A 22,318-nucleotide genomic window follows, 5' to 3' on the forward strand; every position below is an offset into this window, starting at 1 on the left:
CTATGGCTTCGAGCACCAGCATACTCGAGCAGCTGTCCACCCACACAGCCACTCGGGGGCCTGAAGTGAGCTTTTCAGGCAAGAATAATCTGCCCCAGGACTCCAGAAGTTCTTCCATACCAAGGACCAAATTCCATTTCATCCATTCCAGTCCTTTGACTTTGAAGAAGTCCTCAGGGGTGGCATTCTAGCAGCAGGGGGGTCCAAAGGAAAAAGGGGCGGGGGCCCAAATCTCAACATAAAGCTCTTACTGTCAGTGATGAAGGCCCAGCTAAGGCTCTTCAGCCTCCCAGGATGTAGAAAAATTGTGCAAAGGCCAAGGATGATGGGCAGCTAGGGCCAGGAAAGGGAGTGTGGCCTTCTGGGAAAGCCTAGACAGCTGGACTTGACCTCTGGACCAGAGGTCTCGAGACCAAAATCACGGAAGAAAATCAGAATTTTTCTTCTCCCCCTGTTCTTGTACAACTGAGGCCTGGCAATGGGCTGCTTTAAGCATTGGGAAGGCCTGCATGTTAGCCAATAGTATCCAAAGGAGCAAATGCAAGCCCAGAAGCTCGAGTTCGTGGCCTGGCCACTAGGCAAGTAACTAAGCAAGGGCCTGCAAAGGTCTAGCAAGCAATTCCCACCCCCACCCCCCACCTCCATTATTACAAAGGCCATGGTTTATTGAAATATGCCCTCTGGTTTTGTGTGTTCATATTTAAATTGCACGCATCTTTCTAGATGGAATTAGTGGCTTTCTTATGAAAAACCTTAGGTAGGCCCTTAGGTAGACCGTAGCAAAGTCCAAGCTTCTGTTCCCAGAAACAGTACAAATTCTTCTATTCTTTTCTTGGTAGCCACAGTAACTAACCGGGAGAACTTGTGCCAAAACACTCCAGAGTTTGGCCTGTCCAAATAGAGCTTGGACTGGAAGCACAATTCCTTCCTGATGTCCCACAGTTGTGAAGATATTTCAAAAATGTCAGCAACAAACCTGAGATGGTGCCCTGGTGTCCAAAGGACTCCTCCATTTTAAGCAGCTGATTTTTTAGAAAGTCCTATTAACCCCAGATGGATCCAGTCCTAGTGAGCCTACTTAAAGGTCTAACCGGACATTCAGGTTGGGTTAAATCATTATATGACCCAACACCTGAAAGCTCTATAAAGGCAGCAACAATGAAGCCTGGGCTTTTACAAGCCAGCAAGAGCTGCCTTGCAGCAGGCACTTGATGTAGCCGCAGCACACATCCTGTCTAGGTGGTCACAACAGCTTGACAACAGCATCTGTGCAACCTGAGCCCATTAGGCTTCTCTCTCTTTCTCTTTCTCTCTCTCTCTCTCTCTCTCTCTCTCTCTCTCACACACACACACACACACACACACACACCCCTAAAGGACTGAGAAATGCAAGGAGTGACACTGAAATTTGGTGTAGTTCCGCCTGGATTAGGGAGCAGAGCAGAGAGACGGCAGTTCTTTGCAATATAGGTTTCTGTGTGCAAAACGAAATGAAATGAAATTGGTACCTGGCTTGTGCATCGTCTAGCAGGCCAGGAAGGGTACTCTGATTTTATAATACCAGCATCCCCTCCTGGCCATGTTCTGCTCCACAAGCAAGATATTAAGTAGGAGAAATCATCTGGGGGTTGCATAACTCCACTTGCACCCACGTGAGACTGGAATTATAGCAATGCAAAACACAGCCATCAAAGCATACATAGAGTGATAGGATTTATTCCTGTTAGCTGCCCAAGCATACAAAGATCTGATGACTAGAACATGCATTCAGAATCTTGAAGCATTTGCTGGATGCTGCTGCTCTGTTTCCATGGCAACTGACAGAGGGCCAAAATGGACATGAGTTCGATGGATATCAAGCAGCTGCATCTTGTTTTCATTTTTATTCTAGAGAAAGCAAAAGAACCCCCTGGGCTGGATCTTACCCCTGCCCCACACACACGCAAGGGTCCCAAGCTGGATCAGCCCCTCACACCAACTCTCGAGAAAAAGTGGAGGTGCTCAATTCAGAGCTGCAAGAGGAGGAGTGAAAGCGATGCTTGTTATGGCCCTAAGAAGCTTAGGGACCATTGGTGGATCCAGCCTGGGTAGGATGAAATGGCTTCTCCACAGGCCGATCACCTGGGTGAATCAAGCTCAGAGCTTCTGGTTATCCAAGATCTTGGAAATGTTTTTGAAGCCTGGAAAGAGCACAGATCCTATTGGGATAATATGGGATCAGGCAGAATGACTGTCTGCTGTCTCTTGGGTACCCTGTGGCCAAATGCAACCATCATAAATCTCTTCATCCATTGCTTTTTGTAGCAGGGATCTGATCTGCAGAGCAAGAAGGAAGATGTTTACCTTCTTGCAAGGATTTGTGGCTAGACTGGCACAATCCAAGTCCAGCATTTTATTTACTTCTGTTTCTCAGCTTAATTCTGCCCGGCATCTGCAAACTATGCTGATCACTATCCATGCACCTGCCCGGTCCTGCTCCCAACCTACCTTTCCCTGCGTCATGTTTTCTTGCTGGATGACGCTTCTCTGCTTGCAAAGATGGCAGTTCGGAGAAAGGCAGACGAGACCCCCGCCCCGTTTCCCCCCTTGTCTCTTAGCAGCTGGCTGGCTCTGTGTGGCTCCTGGCTCGTCCGGGGGTCGCTTCAGCCTCTCTGCGCTCTGCCTCTGCTGATGCTCTTACTTTCCAGCAACATCTAGATCGCTCAACTCCCATCTGGTGGCAGTGAGACTGTACCATTTCCAAGCTATTGAACGGGGGCGGGGGGGGGGGGCTGAGGAAAGCAGATACATACAAGGAAGGCAGGGGGGAATGGAGGGAGGCAGGAGGGAGGGGGTGAGCTCTGACGTCAGCTCTTTCAGAGCATGATGTGCAGAGTCACAGGACAAGAGAACAAGCCAGCAAATGCCAGAATGCAGCTGAATGTGGAAGAGCAGAATGTTGCAGAGAGGACACAGCAGGGGGAGGAGGGAAGGCAATGCGGAGGGAAGCGGGGAAGGATGCTCTTCTGCCAGATGCACCACTTTGCTGCGTTGCAAACGGCAAATTAGGGAGCAATTAGCAGTGCAGTCCAGGGAACTATTACAATTTTTCTGGTGCCGGGCACTGTTGCATTACATCAGAAGGGGAACGTTTGTTCCTTCTGTCGCTTCCTGACTTCCATGTAGCTCAATGCACACATCTCCACAGTAGACTCTGCTTTTTTCCCTTAATAACTGTATGGCCATATCCTTCCCTTCCTCCCTGCCTGCCCGCCTGCCTTTAAGCCATATGCATGCTGCCTTTTTAAGGCTTAGTGCCCAAGGTTCACCCCAGTGGCCCTGGCAACACAACATCTAGTGATGCAGCAGCATCTGGACTGCATTATGGCTTATCCATAGACAGACACCCCGAGTTTCAGTGTTAGAGGCCAGCTGGAGCATGCTGGGCATTGTGTGGCCTTTCCCCATGTGCCTTGTGCATAAGATCGCACCCTCAGGCCTCTTCTTAAGGCCCATCCCATTGCTTCACACACTTTTTTCCCAAGGTGTGACACCCTGTCACTTGCAGTCACCAGAGTCTGGCAGAAGGCATGGCTGTCCTAATTAGCCACCGTTTATTGTCACATTGTTTTAGCATTGTGTTTCAGTGCTGTTTCACTTTAGTGGTGATGCCGTTGTATCCTCCCTGCTTCGAGGGCTTTCTGTGAAATGATACCTGCATTCACATCATAAGCCATAAAATCATACATAAAAGAGATGCCTCACATACCAGTTTTCAGATTTGATTGCCACAGCGCTTGTTTTTTTAAGTTCCGATGGCTCAGGCATCCTGGCAGCAATTTGTATTTGTCTTGATCTCTGGCTGATGGGTTATTTTCACATGCCCGCTTTTACCATACCTGTTCACCAGCAACAATACCGGCCAGAAAAGATTGGCTGGGTACCCAATGCCAGCCCTGTCATCAGACGGAATGAGGCAGCCGCTTCAGGGACCAGGCGCCAGAAAAGGGCGGTGTTCCTTTGGGGGCAAGGCAACCCTCTGCAGGGTTAGGCGGGGGAAAGGGTCCCACCACAAGGGTCCCAGCATCCCTCGGGCAGTCTTACTGGCCAGGGAGTGCTGGAAGTATCAGGATTTTCCTTCTGCCTAACCCTGCATAGGATTCCACCCTCGGGGTATTATGGTATTGCCATTGCTTTGCTGGCAAGAAAGGCGAGAGATGCCTGCTGGGTTTTCTGCCTAGGGAACCAAATTGTCTTGACTTACCCTGGGCCTTACCTGAGTCTTGCTTCACCTGAGGCAGCAAAGGTTCTGGGGCTGGCCCTACTGGCCCCACCTGGGGGCAAAGGGCTGTGTGTTCGTTAACAGCTTGCCTCTTTGTTTCGGGGTCCTCTACACTGACCCCCTTCTGCCTGCCCCTTTTCCCCAGTGTATCTTGTCCTGTCATTTGCAAGCTGAATGTATACTGATGTTCAGGAGTTTGTAGTTGGAAAGAAGTTGAAGGGAACCAGCTAGAATGGGGGCCATGCTGTCCGTGAAGGCTCGAATTTTCCTTTTGGGTGCATTGCCACCCTCTAAACACACCCCTTCTCTCTAGTACTAGCCAAGTAACATTAGTCTGGTGCCTTCCTAATTTTCTTTTCGGCACCAGGCAAATACCTTCCTTAAAAAAAACATTTTAATAACTAATTGCCACAGACCTTTGTTTTGTATGTTTTGCTGCATTTTATTGTTGTTTTAATGCGTTATTGGTTTTCTTATGTTTTTATTGTGTTTTTATCTCATGGTTGTGAGCCGCCCAGAGGTGCTGTGGCACAATTGGGCAGCATGCAGATGTTTTAAAGAAATAAATATTTCTTTGGAGAAGCAGGTTCCATAGGGAGCCAAACAGAGATGAGTTGGAGTACTTGCCCTAAAAGCAAGGGTATGCTTTTAGCTAATTTAGTGAAAAGCCAGTACGCATGCCTGAAGTTGCAGGACTTTAACTTTCCCATTTTAAACCAAACAGTTAACTAGGGTTTTTTTAAAAACAAACAAACAAAGGTTTAACTTCAGTCTTTGGGAGCTCTGTATTCTGCAGGGCTGCCAGGCCTAAATAGAGAGGCTGTGTGAACCATGCCATGTCTGCAGGCTCTGTTCATGCAAAGCTTCTCCACATGATGGTATGGACAGTGGCAGGGTCAGTGGGCCCAATCCTGCCCCCCCCCCCCCCAGCAATGCCTTCCTATCTCTAAACCTGTCTTGGAGAATGAGAGGGTCTCTGCTGGGGGAGGGGGACGCGCATGCATGTCAGCTATAGAAACAGACCAAGCAATGTTGCAGGAGAGGAAATGGAAGACAGGCATGGATTTGCAGCCGGGGGAACACGGGAGCAGGGTTCTGTTGCACTTGTACCCTGCTCATGGGATACTCTGGGCAGCTGGCTGGCCATGGTGTGAACAAAACACTGGAGCAGCTGGACCATTGGCCTGATCCAATATGGCTCTTATGTTCCTCCCTGCAGATCCCTTTCCCTCCATCTGAGGTCAAAGGTGCAGGTGGGGAAAATGCTGCAAAACAAGTCCTATGATTGAAAGTCTTTCCCACCTGGAGGAATTATAATACTACGAGATTAGAACAGTAATTGCCAAACATCATCCAAGTGGATGGGGGGGGCATAAGAACAGTGGGCAGGTTTGCCCATCAAGCTAAGCCACCCTGAGAACAAGCTGCAGCCGGTCGGTTGATCTCTGCACAACCCACAACAAACCCAGCAGACCCTTGGGCTTACTGCTAGGTTGCTCCCCAAGAACTTCTCCTCAGACCCCCAGCCAGCTCTGGCATATATCCCAGCATCCTTTGCGGCAGAATTCATCTGGCATCTCTCCCTCTGTTCCAGAATAGCACACGAAATTTGCATACCCTTCTTCATTTAAAAAAATGCTATTGGAAACCGTAGTAACAACAGCAGTAAGCAGCCTGAAACAGAACTGTGAAAACTGTGGGTGGGGGAGTTAATTTCTCCCTTTTCTGGAATAGCTGGGAGTCAGGAAAGTGTGTGCCTGATGCATGGACATGAGCCCTGAACTCCCAGCAGGACATCCGGTGCTAATAAGATGCAGATGCTACGCACTGCACCGCTTCCTCAGTGGAGGCAACTAGCCTCCGTTATTGACGTCTATAGTCCCAAGTGGGGCTACACATGCGCGTGTGCACATACACGTGCGCACATGTGCTTGTGCACACACCCCTTAATGCATGTGCGCACATGGTGCTTGCACACACACCCCTTAATGCATGTGCACACATGTGCTTGCGCACACACCCCTTAATGCATGTGCGCACATGTGCTTGCGCACACACCCCTTAATGCACGTGTGCACATGTGCTTGCGCACACACCCCTTAATGCACGTGTGCACATGTGCTTGCGCACACACCCCTTAATGCACGTGCACACATGTGCTTGCACACACACCCCTTAATAAATATTACTAGTCTTATCTAATCTCATTTGGCATCAGAATTCCTGAGCTGTTTTGCCTAAACGGAGCATTCCAGCACTGCCTCAAAATTCTACTTCGTTGGTGCAATTTGGTCTTGACCCATTTGGATATTCACGAGCACGGGTAACGCGCTGGCAACTCAAGGGCCCCAGCAGAGGCTGTTCTTACCTCTTCAGCAGGTTGGAAAGAACAGAACAAAACCCAAGGTGTGGCAGTGACTGGGGTAAGTATATCAGACGGTGTCAGCTGCATTCTGAGCAAGACACTCCCTGGATTAAATTATTCTGCCATTTAGGAGGACATTTGGGTCATCACTCTTGAAAAACATGTTCCTGCCATTGTGGCATGAAATTAGAGGCAATCAATCAAGGGCTGGTGCACAGGTATGCAGCGCTGCACCGCTGCGAGGGGCGGGGGAGTGTTGGCGAGATCAACAGATCTGTGATTCATTTCGAAGGGAGGTGATATTCCCAGCTGACCTGGGCTTGAAAGAGACAGCCTGGGATCAGAAAGGCGAAGCTAGAGCAACACCTTCTGTTTTCTTTCCACAAGGGCAATGCTGTTTTGCTGCGAAACCCATTTTCATGCAGCCTGCAAAGATTTTATCATAGCAGCAGCAGCTGTGGCCAGATGCGCTGTTAAAAAGAGTGCGAGTGCTCGAAGAGACTTGGTGGGCCAAACTGCAGGCTGGTCGAGTCCAGCATTCTGTTCATGGTAGACAAGCGGCGCTGATGGGAAGGCCTTACTCGGGGCAGGCATGCCGTAGTCCCTCACAGCTCCTGCATGTCAGCAGCTGGTGCACATTTCTAGCTGATAAGTTTGGAGGTTGTACTCCCCTGCCCCCGCTTTCCCCTTGGGTCAAAGACCAGTCCTAAGGTTCTTCGCTTTTGTTCAGAATACACTCAGGTGCCCATTCACTTGGACCTGTCATTGGGAACCTGTTATTCCAGCACTGAAAAAGTTGCTTTGCTCAGATACAGGCAGGTAAGGCTTGGAACATGGGCACTCGACGGAAAGCCTTTTTCCCATATCCAGCAGCCAGTGTATTGAGGCCATACCTGGTTCTGCTATAGGTGCTGCTGCCATCTAAAAGGGTGCAAATGTTGACCCTTTTAGAGGAAGGGGCTTGGTTTGGTGTCCTGTCTGTGAAACTCCTTCCCTCATGCTGGGAGTGAGAAAGGGGGCTGCTTTGGGCTGCTGGCAGGACTTTGGAAGGTTCAGAAGCAGAACATGAAGCCGAACTGGGGGAGGCCTGCAAGTTTGGGCCATGCCGGACACTGAGATGAGCGAAGCAGAGGCCTTCCCTCAAGGCCAGGCTCCCCCAGTGGGCAGGCCGTCCCTGGGAAGAAGCGAGATGGGCACTGGTGGGAGGGGACTCGGACCAGGGAAGCTCCTCAGCCACAGACCTTGCAGCCCCGGCTATTGACGCAGGGCCGGGTGGCCTAATTAGAGGATTGGCACATGGAGAGTTCTTTAACTCGGTAGTTAAAGAACTACCGGTAGTTAAAGAACTTCACAGAGCTGCCATGCAACCCGCTTTACAAATAGCATTCCTCTATTTGAAGGAATCATCCCTGTGAAGGGCTGCCTAGCTTGCAGATAAAAAACCACAAGAAGAGAAAGCTTGGAGAGACCTTGATGTTGCCCACTACCAGTCCTTGACCCCCTGACCCAGCATCAGCAGAGGAGGGCAGCCCCACTGGGATCAGCATGCAGAGAGGAGGCATGCTCACTTTCAGAAGCCCCCCCTCCCCCCCCCGGCAAGGGAAGGGGCCCCAGCGTGCTCATAAGAAGAGTTCCTGGAGGTGAATACTAGATTGCCTTCAACAAACTGTTCTGTGCATGCTTAGAGGTTCATTCTGGCTGTTTTGTGCTTTTTGGTCAAGAAAGAACACTTTCCAAGGAGAAAGGGCTGAGGCTTTTGAATGCATGAAGGAAAAACTCAGCTCACATCTAGAGAGGCTTGCCCAGAGCAAAATTAACTCTCTTATAGACCCCAGGCTTTGAGGGGTGCTTTTGTATTCCTCAGCTGGATTCTAATCCATTGTTTTATTACCAACTGCCCTGTACACCAGCATCTAGTATACAAAACATTAGAACAAAGCCACTTTTGGATGCGTAGACAGTGATGTCTATCTGCATGTGTTCAAAAAAGCTTCCCTGCCGGCATTTGCAAGCCAGATTACTGCTGTCAAAGGTGCACGAGTTGTTTTTGCCTCTTGGGTTGGCCACCATGACTGAATTACATGCAACGCCCTCTAGGCCAGGAGCAAGTAACGTGCAGCCCAGGGAGCCAGTGTCAGCCCATACTGACAACCAGTGTGGTGCAGTGATTGAAAATGCCAAACTGAGACGGAGGAGCTCTGGGCTGTAGTCCCCATTTGGCCATGGAGCCACCTAGGGGACTTTGGGCCAGCCAGACTCTCAGCCCAGCCTACCTCACAGGGCTGCTGTTTTGAGGACAGAATGGGGAGGAGGAGAACTTTGTAAGCCACGTGGTTTCCTTGCAAGAGGAAGAAAGTAAAAGCTGAAGCCATTCTGCTGGCTCTCTGCAGCCCCCACAGCCCCCCTTAGTACAAAAGAACACCGTCTTGATTACATTTAGTGTACCACAGCTCCCACTGTTTTCATTTTTTCCCTTTTCACTTCATTTTATTTTTAATCGTGGCATAGGGAAGAGTTGCAGTCAAATGGTCCCATCGAGCAAAATCCAAACTCTCCCAGATGCCAGTTCTCCATGGTGAAAGACGCCTCCTCCCATCCTCCCACAGTGGGCCAGCCCTGCTCTGCAACCCATTCCCCACCCCACAACCTCAGCAGCTGAGGGGGCGGTGGCAAACCAGCCGCTTGTCAGGGGTCACATCAGCATCCCTGGTTTGTCATGATTTTTAAAAGCATTGGATACTCAGGGGAAGCCAGTCCGGCACGCAGGGCTGGTCCAAGGCATTTTGTTGCCTGCAGCAAGGCCAAGATGCCCCCCCTCCCACACACACAGGCTTGAGTGGTCCGCCAGTGGAGCCTTCCATCAGCAGGGGTGACGGGACAGCATCCTCAGCTGCTTCGGGAGCACACAGCAGGCTCCAAGACTCACAGGCCGCCCCTGTAGAGCTTGCCACTGCCTCCTGGTATCTGCTGCCTGAGGCAACTGCTCCATCCTACCCACGGGCTGGGCCGGCCCTGTCGGCAGGCACATGGCTGCAGATGCCCATTTCACTATTTTGATTTCCAACATATCGTTATTCATGGCATTTGTATCCTACATCTTTTCCCTCTTGAGAGGCATCCAAGGCAACTTACGTAGCTCCATTTTATCCCCACAACAACAACCCTGTGAGGTAGGTTAGGCAGAGAGTGAGCAACAGGCTCAAAGTCACCCAGGAGCTTCATGACCAGGTGGGGACTAGAGCCCAGATCTCCTGAGTCCCCAGTCCAGCACTCAAACTGTCATGTCATGCTGGCTTTTGTATCATCCTTTTTGCAACAAAATAGTATATACTCCCAAGTAAATCAATTTAGCATCAGGGCTGCAGAAGCACAATTGCACATGCTCAGAACGTGTATCTTTTAGTCAATCACAGTGGGCAATGGGACGTTCGCATACAAAACACCAGGAGTAAGACATGCACCATAGGAAGGATGATAAAATATGCCAGTAATTTGCATAAATATTTGCATATGCTAATTGAGACAGAAACCGGTGCAAATTCAGAAATATGTAGCAGTATGGTGGAATGGTTACAGCAATGGGGGATGTCCAAGTTCTAGTCCCCACTCAGCCATGAAGCCTCACTCACTCTTGGCATAACCTCCTTCACAGGGGGGTTGTGAGAATAAAATGGAGCTATGTAGGCCACCATGGGTTCCTCTTGTGAGGAGAAAAGGAGGGATTAGGTTAGGCTGGGAGTGACTAGCTGGCCCAACGTCACCCAGTGGTCTTCATGGCCAAGTGGGGACTAGAACCTGGACTGCCCGGGTCCACAGTCCAGCACTTAACCAACACACCACAACAGCTCTCTTAACTATGTTTAGGCATTACATGTGGCGTTTAACCGTGAATAAGGAAAACCAACTATGATTATTTCTATGGCTTCATACAATCCTGGAGGATTAATATCACCCTTGCGCTCCTCTTATGATGCTCCTTGTTGCATCTGTCTGGCTACTGTCTGAAGATTTTGAGCTAGACAGTTTAGAGATCTTGAGCTGGCATGAATCTTTTGACCTTCTCAGTAAAGCAACATTTGAAATCCCCTGCTTTAAGGCATAACACTGGGGTGAGTATTTGGCCTTTCTCCCCTGCAACTGTCAGGGACAGAAAGATAACATCCCTTGAAATCAGATACATTTGACCAAGATTCCACATCACTTCCCCCACCCACCTCCGTCAATGATACGTTTTCTAAACCTCCCCACACAGTACATAATGCAATGTGAAGATCGAGGGGTAAAAATCATTTCGAAATACTTAAGAGGACAATAATTCCATCCTAACTCTGCAGTGTATGCTAACCTTTCTGCCTATGTCCTCAAAGCTTGCTTTGGTTAATTAAAAACCTTTATGGTTAACCAGCTTCCCTTAGGCAAAAGATGAAAACAATGCCCAGTTGGGAGCATTTTGAAAGTGAGCAACTTACACAATGGAAGATCTTGCTCAGATGACTTGTCAAATGGCACTGACAAAAATAGTAACAGTGTCAACACTGGGGATTTTTTTGTACCTTCTTGCTTCCTTGGCTTTTGGGAAGTTGTTCATCTTGGATAATTTCTATTGCCTCTTGTGGCTTTTCCTTGCAAAATTTTGCATGTGCGAGAGTGGGCAACTCATGTTCTGCTCTCTGAACTCGTCTTGGATCCTCCTGAAGAACAGAGTACAAACCCTCTAGAACTGAAAGAGGTCGTCGTAATCAGCATGTGGTGATTTGCTACTCTTGCTGGCCTGAGTGCTGGGTTGGGATTCAGGAGAGCTGGGTTCTAGTGACTACTCAGCCCTGAAGTTCAGTGGGTGACTTTGGGCAACTTCCAGACTCTCGGCCCAACAACCTGACATCTTACAAGAGGATAAAATGGAGAGGAAGAGACTATATAAGCTGCCTTGAGTTCCTCACAAGAAGGGGGGGAAGGCAGGGCATGCATGCTATTCAGTGATAGTAATGACAATGACGACAGCAGTTTGTTTAAATATCTTCTTAAAGTCAGCAAAGAAAATACGTTCAGTTATGAAATTTGTATTGTTATGTGCTGTTCAGACATCTCCAGCTTATGGCAGCCCTACAGACAACCGCCCTCCAAAATGTTCTGTCTTTGACAGTCCTGTGCAACTCCTGTAAGGCTGGGGTTGGGGCAACCCATCCCTCTTCTGTCCGTCACGCTCCTTCTCTGCTCGGCCTTCACTCGGGAAGCAAGCCAAAAGAAAGCCCATGAATGCTTGTGGAATGCCCATTGCACAGCCAGCACCCTTCCTCCATAGCAACACGCAGCGCAAGCAAAGGCGCAAGTCATTTGCATGGAAGAGGGAGGCATGGATCTCGTGCAACCTCGCTTCCTCGCAGGCGCCCTCATGAACACTCAACCCACTCAGTGCCAGGTCGGACTCACAGCCATGACCCACAAGCCAAACTCTCCCACAGCACTGGATTCTTATTGTCTCCTACTCTGTGTTCCAGCCACCTACAATTATCAGTAGGTCTTGTTTTGGTGTGTTGGCAATTTCCTCTGGGGTGCCCTGCATCTTTGGAGCAACCTGGTGAGACCATCTGGCTCTTGACTTCTGTTTGCCCATTTCCCTCCTCCTGTTATCTCAAGGACTGCCTTTGCTACCCCGCTCAACACAAAAAACCATCAGCATGCCCTAGAGCAGGTGTGGCCAACTTGTAGCTCTCCAGATCTTTTGGTCTACAGCTCTCATCATCCCTAGCCAGCAGAGCCAAGGACAAAGGATAAAAAGAGTGTGTTCATTCATTCATTAGATTTGTTTGGAGACCGCCCATTAGCATCCTGCAGGGCAAAACATCTGGAGGGCTAGAGCCTTACCTCCCTTCTTCTAGAGGTTCACATAGACGGCCATAAATCCTATTTGATGGAGGACAATGCTCTGTTGCAATGACCTCTGAGGATGCCCCTCAGTTTGAAGGGCCCAGCCAGGTTAACATTCAAAGCATGAGAAGGGAGAGCAGAGAGGTGCCACCAACTTGTAGCACCTGGACAGCAAGCTAAGAGGGCACACAGATGACTTGGCCACGGTCTAGCCCACTGAGATGAACTGTGTTGTACTGAAATTGCAGCCATCTTCTCAACTTTCCATAGAAGCCTCTGCACATTTTATGCAGATCAAGAGCCTTTTGTTCTCCACTTTGCTGATACATTTCCTCATTTTTGGAAATGCATAAATGGCTACCCTGATCTTCAGTTTACACTGAACCACAACGATTATTTTATTATATTCCTACAATTTATTAATTGCCCTATTGTTAGTAGCTCTCGGGACAGCAATAAAAACACAGATAAAAGCCAGCTCTGTGTACTTAGTGCAGAGAAGGAAGGACAAAACTCTACCAGTCTTCGGCCAGTCACACCCTTTTGTTCGCCTTCCTATCACTGCTATGGATTAGGATGGGAGAACCAGAGATGCTCAAGCTTCCCAGCCTTCCCCAGATTCTGCTCCGAAGCCCCGTTCCCTTCCCATTTTGCCTCTGCCCTGTTTTCCTTTTCATTTGTATCGGGAAATGCACATTTGAACAGCCCACAATCCTGCAACTTTAGAAATCCCTTCAAATATCACAAGGCAGGCAGGAGGAGTCACACGAGAAAGAGAGTTGGGCTTGACCCGTTGCGCGGCCACCTGTCGCAGCCGTGACGCGTACCTGCTATTCCCCACATGATGAACACGCAGCACAAACAGGTGCGTAGGCAGCATGCGGGAGCCAGTTTTCTTCTAGGAAGGGAGGTGGACCCAGCAAGAGCAAGGGAATTTGACCCCTGAGAAACGTTTGTGCATAGCTTTCGCAGCATGATAAACCAGTGCCTGAGTTACTCTTGGGTGAATGTCAGCAGTGCGCCTCGCAGAGTTCCTTGCATGCTACGGTGTTTCGTCCGGGTTTTCTCCTCGTATCTTCCCCGGCATGGCTCCAAAGAGCCACTATAATAGGTATGGGGATGACTTCTTCAGTTCACCCTTTTCAATAAGAATGGACTAAAATTTGCACTGTTGACAAAAAGGAGATGGGAGGAATAGATGTGGGAAAAAGCAAAACTGACCAATTAATCCATCAAAACAAAAGACTTTGAATGTTTAGCTCTTCAAAGTCTGGGTTTCAACCCTTTTGCATTTGGCCTTCTTGGTGGTGCGGAATTATGAACACTCCCTCCTTTTTCCTGACAAGAAGCTCTTCTTTAGCAGCTGCATGGCAGGAAGGTACACTGTGGTCTCCTCCTTTTCAGGAACAGCTGTTCCTATTTCATTTGGTTGTTGCCGATCTAGACGTTTCAGTCTGATTCATTCTCAATACCAGTCTACCAATGGTGCACGTGTCTTCAGTTATGGAAGGACTTGAAAGCTGGGACTTAGCAAACCGGAGCACAGAGGCAAATCCACCCATCCTTACCCCATAATCGCTCTTGCTAGCATCCTTGTCGACGGTCTAGCCTAGGAGTGCAGAGCGTTTTCAGTCCAGAGGGCCACAGGCAAAGTTGGCTTGGCAGCTGCTCAAATATCAAGATAGACAGAGGAAGAGAAGGTCAGTGCACTGGGGATGTTTATTCGGTGAGAAATGACTCGGATGGGTTTCTTTCATTCACCAGCATCTGCCTTCTTGCTGCTCCATGATATGCATATGCAAACACACTCCGCACCCTAGTAGGCAGGCACAGATTCGGTTAAATCCATTCCATTGGTCTGTTGCAAATTGTCTGGCACCTGTTAGTGGAACTGGATTTTCCCAGTTTCCCAAATTTTGTGCTGGTGCATACTTGCACCAATGTGCACTTCTGAAAATGCACAGCGCCCAAGCCACAAATCCCCCTTGCCAAAATATGCATTTTTGGGTTTTAGCCTATGGAGGAAAATGCATTCCTGGCCGGTGTGTTGTTGTTTTCGATATATTTTAGTGCAACCCTGATACGGCTCCTCCATCTTCGCTGCTAATGATGGAGAAGGAGCAGTTTGCATCCAGATGGTTAGGGGATGGAGGAGAGAACATCTTCAACCCATCCCTGAGACAACTAGCCCTTTCCTCACTGGTCACGACAGCAAGACAGACTGATCTGTACCAGGATTGGTGGGGACAAAGGAAGAAAAAGGGCCAGTCCCATTTGGGACTGAGTGGGTGCTAAGGCCATCAGCTGTGCACATATTCAGCTCACTCTTTCAGGGCAGTGACTTGAAAAAAAAGGACAATAGATGACACAGACTTGCATAACGTTTCCATATGCCAATGTGTATGTGCAGATGCAAATTTAGGAATATTTACTAGAGCTTAAATACCAGGGGATGCCAAAAATGCATACACATTTTAAGAGATGTTATCTATATATTTTCAAAGTTGAATTGAATTACAGTAGCAATGTGTAATATGATGTTCGTTCCAAAGATGGCATTAATCAAATGAATGCTAGCATCACCACACAACAGTTTTTAATACAGTTTTTTTTTCCTATCTTAAAATGTGGATACCTTTTGGCACCCTCTGTAGTGTCAGGGAATCTTGGATTAGCAGAATGGGAGAATGCATGCCCGGATCCACATGGAAGTTGCCATGCTCAAACCTCTGCAGTTTATTGGCAGGTCACCCAGGAACTCCCCTCCCCAAAAGAGACAAATACAACAGTGTTGCCAGGTAGCCAGTCTACTGAACTGGCTACAAGCTTTTTATAAGTTGTGGGTCACAGTTTCAAGGCAGTGATGAGATTCTGAATAGGCGAGAAGGTGGGGACAATGGGGAATGATACAGAAACACTGAGAAATCATTACAGGCATCAGGAAAACATCATGATCCATTGAAGGCTTGAGTAACAGATAACAAATAAAACAATCAGGAGTTACAAAAATATAACAGGTTTAGAATGTTGTGGGTTTTGCAATCAGAGATACAGAATTCTTTAAGACAAAGAATGAGCTGGCTAGGTATTTTCACACTGCAAAGGAAGTGCAACTGCAATGGGCTGGCAACACTATTTCTGGAGCTTGCCTTATCTGAAAAGTGGGTGGGGACTTAGCATAGCTTGGGGCTGTTTTTCCTTTTTCCCAGAGAAGGAACTAGGAAGGACTTCTCTGTGGTGGTGCCCAGATTGTGGAATGCACTCCCCAGAGAGGTTCACCAGGCGCTGAGTTTATATTCTTTTCGGCGCCAGATGAAAACCTTTTTATTTAAACGGTATTTTAAAAATTAGTATTTTTAATGGTTTTTAACAGTCACTTTTGATTTATTTGATTTGATTTGCTTGCTTTATTTTATTGATTATTTATTGTATTGTGTATTGTTTATTGTTTTTATTGAGATTTGTATTATTTTATTGTGATTTATATTGATATTTTTGTAAGCTTTCCTGAGGCTGCAGCAAAGAACGGCATATAAACGTTTTAATAAATAAATAGCCTGCAGATGTGGAGAGGGAGTGAAGGCACTGCTGCCAGATTTTATATGAAAGGACATACAAAAGCATATATTTTTTTTATTTGAGGATTTATTTGGACTTTCCCACAATAGGAATAGAGCACAGTGAGGCAGACAGTGAACAAGACTTGTGTACCTGCTGGCTCAGTTGTGGTCCAGGGTCTTTGTGTGGATGGGCCACTTCAAGCCCCTCACGTGGTCCCCCTCCCTGGAGTTTGTTTGCTTGTTTGTGACATTTGTAGGTCACCCAGTTGTGCCACAGCCTCTCCAAAGCAGACTTGCCCTTCAAAGAGAGGACACCTTCAAAAGAAAGGATGCTCCTTTGACAACCCTTCCAATACAGAACTGTCCTCAGGGAAGCCGAGCACATGGTCACCCCAAGCATTCTTTTGCGCTTCAGTGGATGGCTGCAACCAGTCCTGAGAGTCTGACAGTCTGGGTATGGGTTGCTGGCACTTTCCACTTTAGTAGCCGCAGACAGGCATAATGGGAAATGTGAGACAAAATAGAGGTTTGCCTACAGGAATGGAAGCACTTTTGCAAAGTACAAGTCACACCTGCCCAGGATCTACTTTTTGCATAGTGTTTCAAGTACCTTATATGCAGGTTTCATATACCTGGGAGTAATTAAAGCACTATTTGTGCAACCCTTGAAAGGGCCAAACCAGACTTCTCCTTTTTAAGTAACTCTTTAATCAGCAATACTTTTTCTCACCTTCTTCCTAGCACCAAAAACAATGGCATGTGCAAAGCACCCCTTTTTCAAAAAGTAGCCCTTCCAAACAGCCCCTCTCTTATTGTTCCCCAGAAAACCCCTTTCAGAAGACGCCTTTATTTTGGTTGTCTATTTAGTTATTTTCAGTTTACACTAACATCAAGTACTTACTGTTCATTCTATACATTGTTATTGGCCCATTGTTTTATCACTCTACTCTTTATGTCATTGCAACCAGAGGCTATTAAAAGCAGCTGGAACCTGAGCTGATACTGTTTCTATTTGTATATAAAACAAAGCATTGCCATTTTGTGGCAAAAATATCTTTTTCTTTCTTTCTTTTTTTTGCCCTCTTCACACTCTCAAATGCTGAATAAGTTTTTCTGAAAGTGTTATTTCCCATACTGTATTATACTATCTTCTTATATTTAAGCTTTCCAACACTTCCCACATTTGACTATCAATATAAAGGATGCAATAAAAAAATACTTGACCTGCTTTTCATTTAATGAAGTTCAAATTCAACTGTATTGAGGGATACAAATTCTGCTTTTTTCCTACTTCTGTTTCCATTATTTATTTATTTATTTATTTTATTTTTCGATTTATATCCTGCCTTTTTCCTACAAAGGGCACAAGGCAGCTTACATCATTCTCCTCCTCCATCTTATCCCCACAACAACAACCCTGTGAGGTAGGTTGGGCTGAGAGTCTGTGACTGGCCCAAAGTCACCCAGTTGGCTCCATGGCTGAGCGGGGACTAGAACCCAGATTGTCTGAGTCCCAGTCCCATTATAGAAAATACTTCTCAAAAAAATTGTTTCCAGAATCTTTGAGTACATTCAAAGTTCCACCACATGTCAACATAGGATCCCCTAATCACTGCCACTCTGACACAATGGTAAGATTTCTCTGTTCTTGCTATTTTGGATGGTGTTAAATACCATTTTTGTAATATTTTAAGTGAGAGCTCTGTGTATTTAGCTAATGTAGCTTTGTACATTTTGCCCAGTATTCTTGATCAATTAAATAGCCGAAACAGATTCCGAACAGATTTAGAGCCCTTGTTGTGATCCCAAGTCCTGTTTAAATAATAATTTTTATAAAGGTTTTTGCTCCTTTATCTTGTTTTTTTGTGATAGCAGCTACCCTTTTTTCAAAATCTTCAGCCTTCTGGTTCCTTGTTGTATAATATTCTGCTTTCTGAGAAATGTAGAGCAGTGATTTTCAACCTTTCCACAGCTGGGGACTGGCAAAAACAGGAAAACCATCTTGGAGACTGCTGAGGCGGAAACAAAAAGCACCATACACATATTACAGGATTCTGTGTATTAATTTCCAAACACGATACCAAAAGAAGAAAAATCCCCAAAACAACCAGAAACCGAGCAACAAAAAATTCCAACAAAAGAACAAAATACTGAAATCAGTGCAGTGTGGCTCCCAGCTGACTCCCACCAAGCTGTCTCTCTCCTCCCTGGCCCTCCCAGTGGCACCAGTACACCCCCGCAAACACAATGCCAGTGGCAGAAGAGGTGGTGGGGCACAGCCAGCCCCCATGCCAGTCTGCAGCAAGCAGGATACAGCCCCCTCCCTCCCTCCACCAACTGGTAGGAAATCTCCCATGGACTGGTTCTAGTCCATAGACCATTGGTTGAAAACCACTGATGTAGATGACCTTGTAAAACCTGTGTGCTTCAAAAGGGGTTCCAGAAAGTTCTAGAAAATGGAGATGTGTCTGTATAATAATGCATTAGTCTATCCAACTGACTGTCCTTTAAAGCCTTTGTATCTATCATTCTCTCTTTCAGGGGGAAAGTCAGATTTCCACAAATTGGTATCAATGGAGTTATCTCAGGCATCCATGATTCCCTTTTGTGTAACCAAACCTTCAGTACAGAAGTGGTGCTTGTGTGTTGTTATTGTCATTGTTAATCTCCTTTTAAATAAAAGGCAATAATATAAGATCTGTATCCAAGAATCAAGATTTGTCTATTTGGACCCATTGTTTATCTTGCAAGTCATTAATTATAGGTATGAAAAGCCTAAGTCAGGAGGCTTTGCAATATAATTTTAACTGCAGCATCCACCCTCCCCCTGTTTTGGCTTTCAAAAAGTAAAACATCTTCCGGACCCTTGGACTGTATGTGCTTCTGGACAGCAATCTTCTTATCCACACTGCTCTGCCTGCCAAGCTCCAGGCTATTTGCCAGTCTTTTGCAACCATCCTGGGAACGCTTCTGGATCCCTGCAGATTCTCCATGATTGTGCCCAGGAGAGACTTTCCGATGGTCTGGGAGACCCTGCCTGAATTTTAACAGCAGCTGAAATCTGCCCCTTCTTGCCTCTGACCATCCTAGCAGGCTGGGGCTGGCTGGATTCTCTCTCCATCTCTCCTTCCCCCCTCCTGCCCACCTGTCCTTCAGCTTATTCTCCCCCTCCTTTCCTTTTCTTCTGCTTTCTTTCCTTTGTGCTCTGTTCTCCACCTGAACACAGCCTTGGTTTTCTGCTGCTGTATCCCAGCGCTCCCTCCTTCCTGGGCTTGTCTCCAAGAACTCGAGTAAGGTCATTTTTAATCTGTTATAGTTTTCTAATAAAACCTTTCTGGGGCAGGTCCTTAGGAATCCGCCCTGTTTCCTTCTTCCCAGGAATCAGACAAGATGCTCCAAAGGCCCACACTTTGCTCCTGCCTCTTAGGGCTGTACATGCTCCTTCCTGGTCCAACAGCAGCCCATCCCCTGGTGGACAGCAGAATTCCTGGAGCATCAGGACACCCCCCTCCACCACCCACTGCTCACGAAGGGCGTCATGAGGGGTCTCATGCCGAGACATGTTTCGTGGTACACGTTCAATGTAACACACTAGATTGACAGAGCTTGGCTCGATTTATTTTACAGAAAGCTGTCTAGATTGTCATTATAAGGTGGTGTACAAAAGGCACGAGGTAACTGCACACAAAAACATCTAATTAGCATTGCACCTCTTAAAAAGAGCAGTGAATTGTCATTAGGACAATGAGTAAAATAAGATGTTATAAGTTGGACAAGGGTCATTGCTGAAGGAAGCATCGCTACTTCCTGTGGAGGGCATTCCACAAATACGGGCCCACCACGGAAAGGCCCATGGCCCCGGTGCAGATGGCTCATTTGGTAGATTGCCTGAGTGACTAGAGCCCGGCAGCTCCAAAGGCGTACAACACCCAGCCCTGCTGATGCCAGTATTAGCCCCACTTGCCCTTTTGTTGAGCGTTGCTCATTTGCAGCCAGGGGCACCAAACGCATCTCGCTGCTCTCAGCTGTGCAGCTGAGAAGGCGCCTGGAGTAACACTCACACCTGGCTAGGACGAAGCAGTGGCTGAATACCAAAGCAGCTTAGACTTGAGGCCCCAGCAAAAGAAAACAATTCTGCTCCCTCCTCACCTGCCCAGCAGAACAATGCACACTATTAACGATGCCCAGTTGTCATGGCACAGAGACAATCCCATTGGCATTTACTGCCTCTGAACCCCTCTGCTTTGCCAAGGAAATGCTGTCCAGCTTGGCAGCCCTTAAGATGTGAAGAACAGGATGTTGTTATTCAACACAGTGCTTGATTGCCTTGTGCCACGTTGCTGTTTAATCTGGCCCCATCTCTCCAGGAACCTCCTTTTTTCTAGGTTTAGCAAAGGAAGGGAAAGAAAAAAAAACTTGTCTTTATCTGTGCAATTTCTGAGCTGGGGCCTTGGTTGTCCGGTATGAAACCAGGGAACCTAACCCTTGACCTTTTAAAGGTCTGACTCAGGTGTGGGGAAACATTTTTGGCCCGAAGACTGCATTGTCCCTGGGAAACACAGGGGTGCACATCAAATGAGGGGCAGGCCACCGCGTAATGTGGCTGGGAAGACCCCCAGTGCTGCCCCCCCCCGCCCCCCACACAAACATTCCACTCACACATTTATATTCTCTTTCTCAAATATGCACACACAGAGAGAGCCTTCCATGCTGCGTGGTAAAAAAGGAGCTCCTTTTCTCACAGTGCAGTACGGAAAGGCAGCAGATTGACCCCTGTGTTATTTGTCATTGTTTGGATACGGGCATGGCTTTTAAATAAATGAACATGTAAAATAAATAAGCTTTTAAAATAAAGGTTTGTTAAAGAATGAAAATGGGAATGCGTGACAGGCAGGACCAAAGGCTGATGGGCCCGAACTGCTCCGGGTTCTGGCAAGAATCAAAACTTGGCATGCAGTGCTGGGAACTACCGATTAGCCACTTGGCTGAACTTTGTGTTTTTGACCTAGGTTGTCGATAGTTTCCCACAAGAAGTCTCAGTACAGCCTGCAGAGCAGGAAACGATGGGGGCAGACAATACCATTACCTGTTCCATGTTTAGCAATCAGTTATAAATATACCCTTCGGTTTATCCTAGAGTGGATGGTGCACTGCCAGGAAAAGTTGTGCAACATCTGGGCAGGCTCCGTTTCCTTCCTGAAAACATTGCTATCTGCAGACAGAGCGCTTGAATCCCACAACTGGCAAGGTGGGAAAGGCCACCTGAAAAAAGCGCTGAGAACAGGAGCTGGGCAGTGTGGTGCGGTTGGTCAGGGAGCGGAAACCCTGAGGAGCATTTGGGTCAGGAGTGCAAATCACGAGGATGGATGGATGCATACACACGCACGCACGCACGCATGCACACACTTTTGTCTTGGCTGGAAGCCATGTTATGGCAGCCTGCAGCAAACCTGGCCAGGTCAGCATATCCTAGAGAGAATACGCAGTGCTCAGCCACTGTTTGGACAAGGAGGTATGGGAAACCACAGGGAGCCCAAGTAAGGGGAATGATGGCTTGAATCAATGAGAGGAGGGGGCCCTGCCTTGAAGACACCACAGAAGGCACAGGTCTGGCTAACTTCTGGTGGTGATGTCAGACATGCAATCGAGATGTTTCACAAAGGGTTGGCAGGTCCCTTTTACACCTGCCAAAGGGCCTTAAAATGTGAAACCCAGACAGGGGAACAACTAGAAGCTTGCACACCTCCCCATAAATGGACAGTTGAATGCAAGACGCACACTGGATATCAAATGCCCCTCCAAAGGCCCTTTGCAGTACCACTCTGGCTCTGCAAACTCCGTTCAGGTGGAATGCAGCTGGTGGCAGGAGTCACCATATACTTTCTAAGGAAAAGCAAATGTATCTTCACCCTCTGAGCCATAATTAATATTGCAAAGCAGCTATCAAAAATACAAGATTGGCTCAGCCTTCCTTACCCAGAATTAGAGGAAGCCAAAACCTTCTGGGTAACCTCTCAAACACCGGCCAGCAACAGAAGCACTGCAAATAGCCATTAATGTTTGATCACCATAAAGTGCTGATATTGTTGTCACGCTCCAGGAGTGCATGGGTATGATACTCACCGATTAATAGTCAAAAGGCCAAGGTAGAATGCTTCGCCTGACCTACTTAATGGCATTGACTCCTAAATGGGAAAATAAAGTCCTGCAGTTTGCTTTTATAACTTCAAGAATTAAAGCGTTTCATTCCATGAGGGGTAAAAA

At 47.4% G+C, this 22,318-nt stretch overlaps 1 protein-coding gene across 1 annotated transcript in view; it reads right to left on the minus strand.

Moving 5' to 3' along the window:
- The window catches only part of FAIM2 (Fas apoptotic inhibitory molecule 2), a 69,944-nt gene extending 47,868 nt beyond the window's left edge, over nucleotides 1-22,076 (minus strand). The window contains exons 1-3 of the mRNA XM_044443169.1: nucleotides 22,066-22,076; nucleotides 14,256-14,261; nucleotides 2,488-2,713 (exon numbers count right to left, since the gene is read on the minus strand). Coding sequence (XP_044299104.1) covers nucleotides 2,488-2,502 — 15 coding nt within the window. The 5' untranslated portion in view covers nucleotides 2,503-2,713; nucleotides 14,256-14,261; nucleotides 22,066-22,076. The remainder of the gene's footprint in view (nucleotides 1-2,487; nucleotides 2,714-14,255; nucleotides 14,262-22,065) is intronic.
- Nucleotides 22,077-22,318: the final 242 nt, after the last annotated feature.

The sequence above is a fragment of the Varanus komodoensis genome, unplaced genomic scaffold, assembly GCF_004798865.1.
Source record: "Varanus komodoensis strain SLA01 unplaced genomic scaffold, ASM479886v1 scaffold41, whole genome shotgun sequence".
Classification (NCBI taxonomy): domain Eukaryota; kingdom Metazoa; phylum Chordata; class Lepidosauria; order Squamata; family Varanidae; genus Varanus; species Varanus komodoensis.